Consider the following 15,046-nt stretch of genomic DNA (forward strand, 5'->3'; position numbering starts at 1 on the left):
TGTAATTTTTGAAGAATCTCCATAGAGTTTTCCATAGTGGCTGTACCAATTTATATTCCCACCAGCAGTGTACAAGGATTTCCTTTCCTTCGAATCCTTGCCAACACTTAGCTCATGTCTTTCTGATGATAGCCTTTCTAAAAGGTGTGAGGGGATATCTCATTGGGGCTTTGATTTGCATTTTCCTGATGATTAGTGGTTTTGAGCATCATTTTGGTACCTGTTGGCTATATGTATGTTGTCTTTGGAAAAATGTCTATTCAGTTCCTCTGCTGACTTTTTTTGCTGTAGAGTTGTATGAGTTTCCTACATATTTTAAAGAGTAACCCCTATCATATACGTGGTTTGCATATACTTTCTTCCATTCCATATGCTGCCTTTTCATCTTGCTAATGATTTTGTAGATGCTTTGGGTAAGTATGGACTTCAACAATATTAATCCTTCCTATCTGTGAACGTGGTATATCTTTCCATTTGTTTTTTCAGTTTCTTTGATCAGAGTCTTGTGGTTTTCAGTATATAAATCTTTCATCTCCTTGGTTAAATTTATTCTTATGTATTTTATTATTCTTTTTTTTTTTTTTTTTTTTTTTAAAGTATCTGTATCTTTTTTTTTTTTTTTTATAATAGTTTTTTTTTTTTTTTTCAACGTTTATTTATTTTTGGGACAGAGAGAGACAGAGCATGAACGGGGGAGGGGCAGAGAGAGAGGGGGAGACACGGAATCTGAAACAGGCTCCAGGCTCTGAGCCATCAGCCCAGAGCCCGACGCGGGGCTCGAACTCACGGACCGCGAGATCGTGACCTGGCTGAAGTCGGACGCTTAACCTGACTGCGCCACCCAGGCGCCCCTGTATTTTATTATTCTTGATGGTATTTTAACATTTATTTATTTTTGAGGGACAGAGCATGAGCAGGGGAGGGGGAGAGAGAGAGAGAGAGACACAGGATCCCAAGCAGGCTCCAGGCTCTGAGCTGTTTGTTAGCACAGAGCCAGACACGGGGCTCGAACTCACGAACTGCGAGGGTATGACCTGAGCTGAAGTCGGAGGCTCAACTGACTGAGCCACCCAGGCGCCCCTTCTTGATGGTATTTTAAAGGGGATTATTTTATTTGTTTTTTAGTTATTAAATTGTTGTCATCGTGTAGAAATGCAACTGATCTGTGTGTTGGTTTTGTATTCTGCAACTTCACTGAATTCATTAATTAGTTCTAAAGGTTTTTTTAGTGGAGTCTTTAAGATTTTCTATGTATAAGATTATTTTATGTGCAAAAACAATTTTGCATCTTTCTTTCCGATTTGGATGCCTGTTATTTTTTATATTTTTCTTACTTGATTGCTTTGATAAGGACTTCCAGTAGTATGTCAAAAGGAGTGGTAAGTGGGCACCCTTGTTCCTGATTGTGAAGGAAAAACTTTCAGCCTTTTCATCACTGAATATGATGTCAGATGTGGGCTTATCGTATATAGCCTTTATTATGTTGAAGTATGATCCTCCTATATCCAGTTTGTTGAGCATTTTTATCATGAGAGAATGTTTTGTTTTTGTCAAAAGCTTTTTCTGCATCTGTTGATGATCATCTGATTTTAATCTGGCATTTGTGTCAGAATAATGCTGCCCTGGTAAAAATGGAAACTAACATTTATTGAACCTATTAAACATACTCTTTCAGTTAATCTTCTCTATGTTGGATAGATGTTAGATACGCATTTGTGTTTTGTGTTCTTCATATGTAAAAAGCAGAAGCTAGGTTCTATCTTATAGAAGTGCCTTTAGGATTAAATATGAATACATGCAAATAACCTGTAATCCCACCTTGAACATAGTATAAATGCTCAATCCTTGTTAGCAATTATCATTAATATTGTTACTGTTTTTTTATTTTTTGTTGTAATATTTGGGAAGTAAGGCTCAGTAACTCTCTTTAATTGTGACATTAAGTTATAGAACTATAGTGTGAACTAACTACAAACCCTTTTACTCTATTCCCACTCATCTTCCCATGATGCTCTCTAGCAAGGTGAATGATTGGTTCAGGGGTAGCAACACTAGCCTTCTGCCATCCAGTCCAATCCTTTCTGGGCTTCTGACACAATTATGTGTTACCTTCCTCAAAGCAAGGTGTTGTACTTCCTTCTCCCCCTATACATTAAAGATATTTTCATTATTTTTTGTAATTCACTAGCAGTTGGAACATGAGGATCTAAAATAAAATAAGAATGTTCCAAAATAGATTGCAGGGGGGCTGTTTAGGTTTTTCCTTTTTAAAATTTACTCTGATCTTTTAGTGTTGTATCTGGAAAGTAACTTGATTCTCCAATCCTTCTTTGTTACGGATTAACAGCGTGTCACTGTGACTGGTCGTTGAATGTGTTTCTTTGTTAAGAGAACTTCTTTTTGTGTGGTTCTAAGAAAATCATTCTGTATTCATGAGTAGGAAAACTCAGTTACCCTTTTTGCATCTCAGCTTTGGATTTGAATACTAGCTTTATTGCTCATTTCCTAATAGCAGTTCCTATGTGCATTAATCAAGCATTTTTAAGGTATATACAATGTACTCAACCCAAGATCAGCATTTACCAAAGTATGTGTTTTATGAAGGTAAAATGTAGTCATTATAGTATAGGAAATTTTGGGTTGAATAAAGTTTTAAATATTTCTTTATTGACTAATCTTCACAAGTTTTTTTTATGTGCATTATAAATCTCCCATCAGGATAATATATTATATGGCCTTTTATAAAACTTAACACACTAGCTCTCCCCCCCCCCCCCCGCCTTATTTTTTTAAGAATATACTTTGAGAACTCCATTTGACTACAGACACTTTGGAATGATAGGTTGATTTTCAACTCAACTGGGAATTCAGGACAAATGACATGACTAAGCAGCAGATACACAGTTAGAATGTATTGAGCAGAGAACCTCCAGAAAATCAGTAAACGTGGGTTGTGAATGATGTACAAGGCCCTGTAAAACAGTTGTTCTCAGGCTTCTTGGTTGTAGGATCCTTAATACATTCTTAGAAATTAAAGGCCAGAGAGGTTTGGGGTTATACCTATTGGTAGTTACTGCATTAGAAATTAAAAAAAATATTTTACAGTATGTATTAATTCATTTTAATGTAATTTGTTTCATGTAAACATAAGGAACTTTAAAAAATAACTTTTCTACAAGAAAAGATTATGATGAGAATGACATTGCTTTGTGTTTTTCAAATTTTAATGTCTGGTTTAAAATAGAGTTGAATTCTCATATCTGCATTTTTTTTTCTTTAAACATTTATTTATTTTGAGAGAGAGAGCACGCGCAAGGATGGGAGGGGCAGAAAAAGAATCCCAGTATGCTTGCGCTGTCAGCATAGGAGCCAGATGCAGGGCTCGAACCCACAAACCATAAGATCATGACCTGAACCGAAACCAAGACTTGGATGCTTAACCTCCTAGACATCCCCTTATATCTGCTTCTGTATTCAATCTCGGTGCTTGATTGAATGTTTGATTGAATTGCATCAAGCATCCTTTGGAAAGGTCCATTGTACTCATGAGAGAATTAAGAGTATAAAGGCAAATGAAACCTTAAATCACTATGAAAATAACTTTGACTTGGCTGATCCCATCAAGAGAGGTTGTAAGTTATTCAGAGTCTCCAGTCCATACTTGTAGAATTGCTGGTGTAGTAAATACAAATGTTAACTAGATTACTTCCTAAGAGCTTGTCCTTTGAATTTGGATTGCATAGATTGGAATTTTGGCTGCACTTCTTGACATTAACATCCCGTTTCCTAATTCGTTAAGTGGAGTTACTAATAGAACCTACCTTGTAAGATGGTTAGAATTAAATAAACTTAGACCTGTAAAATGGTATAATAAGTACCATGAAATAAATAAATGAAATGTTGCTGTTCATTATTATTTCAAAATTTTAGTCCTGTTACGACACTTTTGTTCACAATTTTCCATTGTCTTGCCAACTCGTTTGAGGTAAAAGCCAAAGCCTTTACTGTGGCTTACAAAGTTGTTTTTTTGGGGGGGATCTGATTTTGTTGTTACCTCTCACTGTGCTCATATACTTGTTTTGACCTCACATCCCCTCTTCACTGTCTTGTTCATCAAACACCAATCATATCCTTTCTTAGGTCCTTTGTATGGGATTTTTTCTCCATTTAACGTTTATTTCTTCAGATACTGGCATGTTTTGCCCTCCCCCTTCTTTGGGTTTTTATTTTAATGTCACCTCAGCAAAATCTTTGTTTCATTTAACGCTTCCATGTATGTATATAGGTACACACTGCTTTATTTTTCTGTAGGATTTTCCTTCCTTCCTTCCTCCCTCCCTCCCTCCCTCCCTCCCTCCCTCCCTCCCTCCCTCCCTCCCTCCCTTCCTTCCTTCCTTCCTTCCTTCCTATTTGAGAGAGAGTGTGAGTGCAGAAAAGGGAGAGAATGAATCCCAAGCAGAGCCTGACCCAGGGCTCGATCCCACAACTCTGGGATCCTACCCTGAGCTAAAATCAAGAGTTAGACGCTCAACCAACTGAACTGCCTAGCTGCCTCAAGGAGTTTCTGTTTTCTAATGTACTAGGTATTACTTATTTGTCTCTTTTCTACTAGAATTTAAGCTCCATTAGAGATAGATGGGGTTTTGTTTATTTTTTTATTTTTTGTTTTTTATTTTGGTCTTACTTTTCATTACTGTGTCTTCAATACATACCTATAATGATGCTAGGTGTGTATTTAGGCACTGAAAAAATATTTTTTTTTGAGTGAATCATTATCATTACTGCAAAGAGGAAAGAATGGTTTCCACTTCTCAGAAACGTGTGGTTTCAATAGGACAGTGCCTCTGAAATAAAATGAACATGTAAAGCAGTTAGTTTGGCATTTTGGACATGTAGAAGTACTCATTAGTTGGTAGCTGTTATTGAAGGATAAGCAAAGAAAGAACAGAATTAGACATTTAAGTTAGAAATTACCTGAGTAAAAGAAAACTGCATTTGCATCTCAGGATCTAGGGTAGATACTGTTTAGGGACATATTGAAAAATATAGGTTGGAACTATTTTGTGGAGCTTCTTGGATTATTCTGTAGGTAATGAGTTATTGCATAATTCTAAGGCAGATGTGCTGTGATGAAAGTGGTAGATTTGGAAGATGAATCCAATAGTAGTCCTTGAGGTTGATTGGAGACCCTTTTGGTATAAGCTTAACTGGAAATTAAAACATTAGCAAATTTATAAAAAATAAAACTTTTACAAAATCATAAATTATGCTCAATTATTAATGACCTGAAATTGTACAGTAGTATAAAATGATCATTTGATTACAAGTTGCGTATCTTGAACTATTTATGCAATTGCTAACTTTTAATATATCTTTTCATTTACAACCAAGAGCTTTGATTTAAAATAAACCAAGATGTTTATATTGGTAACTAACTTACTAAATATACTAATATAGGGCAAAGTATGTTTAGTCCAGCAAACATTGGTCAGCCACGAAAGACAACATTATCTCCTGCACAGTTGGATCCTTTTTATACTCAAGGAGATTCTCTGACTTCTGAAGATCACCTCGATGACACTTGGGTAACTGTGTTCGGGTAAGGTTTCTGAATCATTTACCTTTCCAAAAAAACTAAACACCAAACACTCCTTAACATTTCATAATAAATATTATCAAATGTTCCCCCCCCAAAAAAATATTGCACAGCAAACACGCATGTACCCACCACCTACCTTCTACAGTTGTTAATGTTTTACTTCATTTGTTTTATGTTCCATTAATTCATCTTTCTTTGTTGGTACATTTCAGAATAAGTTGCACACATTAGTACAAATCATGCTGACACTTCAGCATGCTATTATTAATTAGTGTTCAGTATTTGTTGATACTTTAAATTTTTTTTTTTTCAACGTTTTTTATTTATTTTTGGGACAGAGAGAGACAGAGCATGAATGGGGTAGGGGCAGAGAGAGAGGGAGACACAGAATCGGAAACAGGCTCCAGGCTCCGAGCCATCAGCCCAGAGCCCGACGCGGGGCTCGAACTCACGGACCGCGAGATCGTGACCTGGCTGAAGTCGGACGCTTAACCGACTGCGCCACCCAGGCGCCCCTGTTGATACTTTAAAAAAAATTATCTGCTTCTCAGATGTATTTTCTTTAGTGTATTTGCTGGATAACGGAACAGAAATCCTTCTTTAGACTTACGAAGCTCCCTTCTTTCTAGTGGTTATTCTCCCTCAATTGGACTTAACCAGTTTGGAACTAACAAATTGAATTTCATTTGTGTATAGATGTGTGTGTGTGTGTGTGTGTCTGTGTGTGTGTGTGTGTATGCATATATGTCACAAGGTTGGTACTTTATAGTCACAGGATATTGGATATTAGTAGACATTATACATGATATTCCTGGATACATTTTGAATAGATTTTTAGATCCAAAAAAGTACTTTAAAGCATTTTGGAGATCATATTGCATCATTTCCATATGAGAAAACTGAGGTGTTAGACTAAGTGATTTATTCAGGGGTTTACATATAGTTATTAGTAAAGTGTCAGCAAAAAACCTTAGGTCTTTTGATTTTTAAGTTGTTACTGTTCATGCCATGCTACATAAGGTTTGCTTCTGAAAGTGTGATAGGTCCTACTGATATTGGACCTTACTATATTTAGTTTTGGGGTAAAAAATATAACAATAACACTTGAGCTTCTTGAAGAAAGAACAATGCACAGTAAATGTTAGTGCATTTGAATAGACTATGTATATTCAGTTTATTTAAAATTTAAAAATTCAAAAGTAAATGTATAAGAATATACAATGAAAAGTTTTCCTTTCCATTTGTGTCCCCAACTACAGTTTTTCTCCCCTTTAAGGCAGTAATTGCCACCTATTTTTTGTGTAACCTTCCAGAGAGAGTCTGTGTGTTATTGATTCTGTTTAGGTAAAAAAGCAAGATCATTGCTTTCCTTTATTCCCAGAAAGCCCATGCATAGCTCATAGCAATTGGATGGCTTCTTGACCTTTTTCTTTTTTTGTGTGTGTTTAAATTTTCATACTCTCTCACAACATGGCTATGTTTTTGAATTTGGGTGTCCCATCCCAAGTCTGTCAGGCTCAGTAATGTGTCACTTTCAAGATTCCGTAGTAATTGGATAAATTACTTGAATATCTTCTGCTAGTCTTTTTCTTCATTTTTAAGATACACACTTTTCCACCTATTAACTTTCTGTTGGTTTTATGTTTTAGTAACCCTCTGTATGAGTTTGATTGCGAGAACTGAAATGTTTTCTTCTAAGAGATAAAATATTTTATTTTGACTGTTTATAGGATAGTACATCTAAAATATATATGTTCTTTGATAATTTAACTTTTTCCTACTGACTCAAGGTCATCATTATATATCATTCGTTGTTTTGGGGTGGTTCTTTTATAGGGTATTGAAATGTTTCCACTCAAAGTGGTCGTAGAGTCTTAGAATTACATTTTATTTTTCAAGTACCTCCCCTCTCTTGGAACCATTATTTCTCTTTCATTTTTATTTTCTTCAGCTCTTCTTTGTAGGCACTTTGCCTCATTTGTTGCTTTTCTTTGAGGTTAGAAATTTTATATCCAAACATACATAACATAAAATAAAATTTCAGTCCTGAATGCAAGCTCTCGATAACTAAAGCTACTGGTTAAGGAAACTCCAGATTTTCAACTTAAAATAGCTTCATTGTTTGGACTATAAAAGTAATAATACCTCATAAAATATTTTTAAACCATAAGGAACTTTATAAAGAAGAAAAGAAAAATCACTTAAAAATTTTCAGAGATATATGGCTATTAAAATCTTGGTAACCACCCTTTTAAATGTTTCTATACTAATGATGCTGGTATTGATTTTCATTTTTGATTTAGAACTAAACTTCTGAATTTTCAGTTGGTACTCCGTGTGTAAATAATATGACCATATAATTTAAAATTCTTTTCCTTTTAATAGCTGTAGTATACCTAAGTATTTCACACACACACATAGACACACGCATATATGCCCTCGTAGAATAAATTATATACATAGCTGTGACATGATAATTCTTTTCTAAGAGTGAGAGTGGAATTTTAGAGAATGGCAGTGAGAGTGGAATTTTAGAGATTTCATATGTGGAATCTGGGGATGGGGAAGAATGACTGAGTCAAAACTAATTTTAACATATTTGCTTTCGAGTAATGGGCAATGATATATTTAGCTGATACAGAGGAAAACAGAATGATCAGGGATCTCCTATTAATATTCTAGTCCATTGGGGGAAACTTATCTTGAAATACTTATACGTAGGGTAATTTGCATTTGTATTTATTATGGAAGTTGACTGTTTGGACAACTCTTTTTTCAGGTTTCCTCAAGCATCTGCTTCCTATATATTATTACAATTTGCACAGTACGGGAATATCTTAAAACATGTGGTAAGGCTTACTTCTTTTCAGTTCAAGATTTAGTGTGAAGAAAGAGAAGCTGTGAATTGAGGGAGACTTTGCTCCTGAATATTGTCTGCTTTTTTCCAAACTTAAAAGTTTTTCTTTCTTTTTTTAAGTTTTCATTGAATATGTCTGTTAGAGTCTAGAAGGCTAGAGGTTGCATAGTAGTTAATAAAAGGGATAAAGAGAGAAGATAAGAGAGCGAGAATTTCATGCTCCCCCCCTTTCCTTAAATGCTTCATAGTCTCTTAACAAAAATTACACCAAATATTATATAACTGTCTTCCAGTATCTGCTTGTTTTATTGGAGATGAAAGAAAAGAGAAGTTCCTTATTTACAGAGTTCATAGGGCTTTTTTTTAGCTTGTAGAGAGCTTTTTAAAAACAAGTATCTTACCTTGTCTTACCTATAGCAAGTTATAAATAACAAATCTTTTTTCTGTTATCAGGGATTGACTTAATTCCTACAGAAATAATATTGATGAATACAGGTTTTAACAATTTCATAGCAAGGGTTAGTAAGATCTTTTTATAAGAAACCATTATCTTTTGAGAATTACTTTCAGAGAATTTTTGCCACGTATTCTTTATATTGGAGAATTGAGAGGTAGAAATTATTGAAACTGTTTAATAGGATTTTTGTTGAATCCTAGCATTCAGTTTGTTATGGGGCATCAAATAAAAAGTAGAAGCATATATATCTTCTTATCTTTGTATTTTCTAATAAAATTCATGGTTAGGTTTTATATATTTTATGTTTTAAGGGACAACTTCATTCTTTGCAGATGTCTAACACAGGAAATTGGATGCATATTCGTTATCAATCTAAACTGCAGGCTCGGAAAGCCTTAAGCAAAGATGGGAGGATTTTTGGAGAGTCCATCATGATTGGTGTAAAACCATGTATAGATAAAGTAAGTTATTGCTGATGTAAGGAAAATGGCTTCATCTGTATGAAGAGTACAAGTCTAAGTATAGACATTGGCAGTTATGTCACTTTGCTTCACTGTGCCCCTTTTTCTTCGTAAAATATGATGATGTTATAGTATTGTTTTCATGGGAAGCCAGATTTTTAGTCATGGGACTTTAGAATTTAGAGGTAATCCATCCTGACTCCTTCATTTTATAGATAAAGAGGCCAATGGGACTTGGGTAACTTATCTAGAGTTGTTAAAGGTAAGATCTAGATTTTAGGTCTCCTAACTTCTAGCTCATTCTCCTGTGCAAAAGCAACATAAAAATCTTTAAATACTTCAAAGGAATGCTGCTCTTTCAAAATGAAATACTTCACATGAATGGTAACAGGGTTAACTATTTAATGGCTGAAACTTTTTAGTCATTTTATTTTAAAATGTTTAAAAACTATTATATGCCTATAAATAATACTGAGAACAATTTATACTTCATGGCTTGTAAAATCATCATAATTGTTCTTTAGTAATTATACATGAACTTCTGTCTACCAGGCACTGTGCTCATATATACACATTAATGCGCAAAGCAGGTCTGGCTCCTGTTCTTACAATCTGTGGTTACTTTAGAGTTCTGTAATTATTATATTATGCTGTAACAGATGTTTGTAGAGGCCAGAGGAGAATCTGGGGTTCCTGGCTACTGAGTAGCACTGGAATTTCATGCCCTACTTCCCCCAGGATTTCCCCAAGAATCTTCTTTTTTCTCCCTTGAGGGTTTTTCATAGTATTTTTTAGGAGATTTTTACTCTTGTGAGTCTCTAGTCATCTTGAGGATGTTTGAGATCACTGAAGTGAGCTTTCTGGTTGAGCATTAGATCTCAAATACTAGCTAAGAAGCATGTATTGCTTTATCAAGCCTAAAATTGTTTGAAAGTTTAATTAGATCAAATAAAGTGTGCCTCTTTCAATAATTTTTTTTTTTTTTAAGTAGGGTGTAATAGTGGATAATAGCATATTATGTTTATAAACAGAGAAGTTCTTTACCTTTCTTTCTCCAGAGTGTTATGGAAAACCATGACAGGTGTGCTTTGTCATCTCCACCTCTAGCCTTTACACCACCAATCAAAACTGTAGGCACACCAACCCAGCCTGGAAGTGCTCCTAGGATTTCTACCATGAGACCTCTTGCTACAGCATACAAAGCTTCTACTAGTGACTATCAGGTATTTTAAGAATTAGATAAAGATAAACTTGAAAAAGTGAAATGCATAGCATGTTTAACCATTGGATTGTGTGCCATTAAATATTTCTTATGTGATTGCCTTGATGAAATCCCTATAAATTTGCATTCTTAAATTCCTTATTTTAAAAATTATAGTTTTGGCCAATTGAAAACTTACCTTGAATTTAAAAAAAATTTTGCCATTATTTAAAACATTTTGAGAGTTTTAGTTTTTTCTAAGTTATACTTGCATACATTAAAGTTTCTCTTATGAACATCTCTGGTGTGAGGGAATATTAAAAAACTTGTTGAACTGATGACTAAATCTGATGGTCTCACAAATGAAGAACCTCACTCATGTTGGAGTAGCTGTGGTTATCAAAGAGACCATTGACCAGCTCCCATTTCACTGTTTCTCGTTTCAAAAAAGTTTAAAGGGAAAGTTCATTATATTCATTGAAGAATGATAGAAGTATTATGACTCTCATTCAGTATGTTACTGTCTCCTACTTAATTAATCAGGTTCTGAATTTGCCTAGTCACAGACCTGAAACAGCAAATAAAACATTTTTAATTTAGTAAGATAGAGAGTGACAATTTAGTCTTTTGATTTCCCCTGAAATTTGGAGACTAGGACTGGATTTTTCATTAAGGTTTTCTTTTAAACCAGTCCTGTCTCTTTTATAGTAGGCTCCATGCCTGGTGTGGGGCTTCAACTCATGTCCCTGAGATCAAGAGTCAGATGCTCTGCCGACTGAGCTAGCCAGGCACCCCTAAGGATTTTAAAACCCTCATCTCTTGTAGCTTTTGTATTGTTTGTTCAGTTTTCTGATATAAGGAGAAGATAGAATTTGTCTTGCCAAAGGAATAGGATTTTGTGCTTTAAAGCATAAAGTTGTTCTAACTAAATCCCTGTCTTCTTCTTTAAATATACAATTCGGTACCACAAATGCATTTAACTGTTTGGCTCTTTTAAATTAGCCATTAACTCTAGAATTGACATGATACTTAAGAAACTATAGCCTAACAATTGTGTGTGCTTTTTTAATAGGTTATTTCTGACAGACAGACGCCAAAAAAAGATGAAAGTCTTGTATCCAAAGCAATGGAGTACATGTTCGGCTGGTAGTATAGTGAGAACTAAGAATCACCTACCACGGAGGAGGCTGCTACACTAAAACAGAGTTAGCCCAGTACTGCCAGCTTGCCTTTGGTTAGTTATATAACCACTCTTGGCAGTGCTGAATCGCTCTCTCTCACTTTCTTAGAATCCTTTTTTCTTTAAGGATACAGCATATTTGTAGCTTGCACTTTAAAAGATGATTGAGATACGTTTTAAAGAAAACAAAAAATCCCTGTAAATAGGATTTTGTGCTTTCTGTGTTAGTGCATGCTTTAAGCACAAAAAACTCAGCATTGATTACTGTAAATTGTATAATTGAATTTGTGGTGAGGTTTTGTAGTCTTCATGAGTTGGTGGGGTGAATTTCATGAAGGGTAAACTATACAACTCCTAACAATACACAGAGATTATAACCAACCAATTTGAATTATGGATTTTTAATTTAGATAGTATTTAATATTTTAATTATCCTTGTTTATATATGTCCTGTCATGGATTGTCATCTTTCAGTATTCTAAAGTCAAAAGTCTTTTTAAAAACCTACTAAAGTTTTGTGATAATAAACTTTGACAATTCTATATATTAAACATTTTTTGAAAGTGACTTGTTATTTTATTAACTATTTAAAAAAATTTGAAGTGTCTGCTGAAATAGAGAAAATACATCATGAATCTCCACATACTGTAATCTAGCTTTAATAACCATATAACCATAAATATTTTGCCATAGTGGTTTCTTCTCTCTCCCTTGTGTTTAAAGCATATCTCAGATGTGATGTCATTTTAATCTAAGTACTTGAGGATATATCAAAAAAAGAACATTCCCACTTGTAATGACAGTATCAGTATCATAACTAACAATTAGTAAGTTTCTTAATATCTAATATATAGCCCATTAAAAAATTTCCCAGTTACCTCCAAAATATATTTATGGTTGGTTAGTACAAATCACTATCTAGAGTAGGTGTACATGATATATTTGATTATTTTGTCTTTTAAGTATCTTGAAATCTAAATTAGCTCCTGCTCTCTTTACACCGTGACTTCTTGAAGGAATTGTGAGAGTTGCCTACAGTGTCTCATAGACTGAATGTGGTCAGTTGCTTTTTTTGTTTAACTTGTTCTGTCATTTATCCCATATCCTAAAAGTTGGATCTAGGGAAGATTAATTAGATTCTGATTTCTTTTTTTTCTTTTTTGAGCAACAATACTTGATAGTATGGTGCACTTTATATTTAATCAAGAGACATTTAATTTGGTTGTCCCACTTTTACTGAGGCTCAAATTGGTCATTGGGCACATGGGTAGAAGCCCAGCACCTTGTTGGAAAATTCCTCATAACGTTCTTGCATTATGTTTTTGAAAGCATACATTAGTGATATTTGCCTGAATAAGTTATTTCATTAAGGTTTGCAAAATGATTTTCCAAGTCTATTATTTCTGTTGCATGTATTACCTGGAATTCTTTTATATATAAAAACTTTGCTCCACCCACTAGGGCTATTTTGTTACATGGAATATATTCATACCAAAATGGCAGGATAAATATTTGATCCTTTTCCTTTGTTATTTTTCAGAGTAACTGTTGGCGCACTGGAAACTCTAATTGGTGTCCAGTGAGTTAAAAAAAAAAATGTTTTTCTCTGCAGTATCACTATGCACTTAGAGCGTTTTTTTGTTTTTTTGTTTTAAATTCATTGTGTTAGTCACTTGGTGTCATTAGTCTTTTGTTCAAATTATCACCCTTGGCCAGTGAGAACCTCATTAAGCTGGCTCTTGAGTGAAAAGGCCTTTAATTGAAATAATATTTCACCGTAGTATAGGTATCTAGGTAATCAGCATCTCTTTATCTTCAATACTTCTTGATAAAGAATAACTAAAATAACACATTGTATGGAAAGTATTGATATGCCTTTTAAATCACAGCAAACTACCATTAAAGATTTGTTTAGTTCTCTGAGGTGAAGTGTGATACTAAGGACTGTACTGGCCTGGTGAAAATCCATTTATCGTTATAGAGAATTTTTATTCTGATACTTACATATTGAAGTCTTTCTATTCCAGCTTAAAATAGGATTTTATTTTATATCTTCTAACATACAGAACTCACTTATTCAAAGTAGAACTGTGGCTACTAGATCCCATTAAACCCTAGCATTTGTATTTGAGTTTTATACATTTTTGTAAAAGGATTATACTTTTTGTTTCTTTTGAGAGGTCATGTTATTTCTGTAGACCTTCGTGGAGCATGAAGTTTGCTTTCTGACTAAAAGTACTTGTTTGCTATGTTTGGGTTTGTGTTTTTATCCAGTGTTTTATCTTACTTGTCTTTATCTCCATCACATCATTTACTTAAAAAGAGCCAGGAAACCTATAAATCTATCAGACCAACACATCTATGACATAAACTTACACAATGTTACATGCCAATTATATCTCATTTTAAAAAGTATATAAAATAATAAAACAAAAAACAAACTGAACAGAAAACAGCTAGGAAAATCTAAGAAAGCAAACTCCCATATTTTTCAATGCTACAAAACACAACAGAATTGGGAACTGAGAAAGCTAAAAAAGTTACCCTGAACCAAGCCTTTTCCTAAAAGTTCAGAAAAGCTGATTTCACACAAAAATAAGTAACAAAAAACTATAGTCATGCAAAGTTGTTATACAAAATAAGAGGATAAGGAACAAAGTATCATATAGACATTGGAAGCACACCAGAAAGGCAAGCCCATAATAGATCAAAACTATGACCTGGTTATTTAAAAATGACTTCTAAGATGTTTTGGGGTACCTGAGTGGCTCAGTTGGTTAAGTGTCCGACGTCAGCTCAGTTCATGATCTCGCGGTCTGAGAATTCAAGCCCCGCGTTGGGCTCTGTGCTGACAGCTCAGAGCCTGGAGCCTGCTTTAGATTCTGTGTCTCCCTCTCTGCCCTCCCCTGCTCACGCTGTCTCTCTCTCTTACTCTCTCTCTCAAAAATGAATAAATGTCAAAAAAAATTTTTAAATGACTTCTATCATTTGAAAGTGATCCGAAGTATGAAAGAATACCAATAATCAGAATTTTTAAAGTTTGGGAAAGTACTAGAAATAAAAGGAAGAATAATTTGGAAATGAAGACTAAACTAGACTAAACACAAAAGCAGGTAATGCCTTATGGGAACTAGAATGTCAAAAAGTAGGTTGGCCTTAGAAATCAGAAAAGATATAAAAAGGATTTGTGGGAAAATGACAAATTAAAAAATATTTATTTTATAACATAATTCTATAATGAAATATATATAATATATAATAAATATATACATATATGTATGTATATATGTG

The 15,046-nt window shown here is 34.1% G+C and overlaps 1 protein-coding gene across 5 annotated transcripts in view; it reads left to right on the top strand.

Annotated features, from left to right (window-relative positions):
• The window catches only part of NUP35 (nucleoporin 35), a 50,090-nt gene that overhangs the window by 24,515 nt on the left and 10,529 nt on the right, over nt 1-15,046 (top strand). For 2 of the 5 annotated variants that reach the window (XR_015255380.1, XR_015255378.1), the window contains exons 5-9: nt 5,458-5,599; nt 8,379-8,448; nt 9,246-9,374; nt 10,433-10,597; nt 11,648-11,809. Coding sequence is in view for 2 of the 5 variants with exons in the window: in XM_025933495.2 (XP_025789280.1) it covers nt 5,458-5,599; nt 8,379-8,448; nt 9,246-9,374; nt 10,433-10,597; nt 11,648-11,725 (584 nt within the window). In the remaining 3 variants the exon portion in view is untranslated. Of the gene's footprint in view, nt 1-5,457; nt 5,600-8,378; nt 8,449-9,245; nt 9,375-10,432; nt 10,598-11,647; nt 12,307-12,478; nt 12,558-15,046 lie in introns of those variants that run through there. The other 3 variants (XM_025933495.2, XM_086719102.1, XR_015255379.1) reach the window with 2 other exon arrangements.

This window comes from Puma concolor, chromosome C1, assembly GCF_028749965.1.
Source record: "Puma concolor isolate L17-30 chromosome C1, mPumCon1.1.hap2, whole genome shotgun sequence".
NCBI lineage: Eukaryota > Metazoa > Chordata > Mammalia > Carnivora > Felidae > Puma > Puma concolor.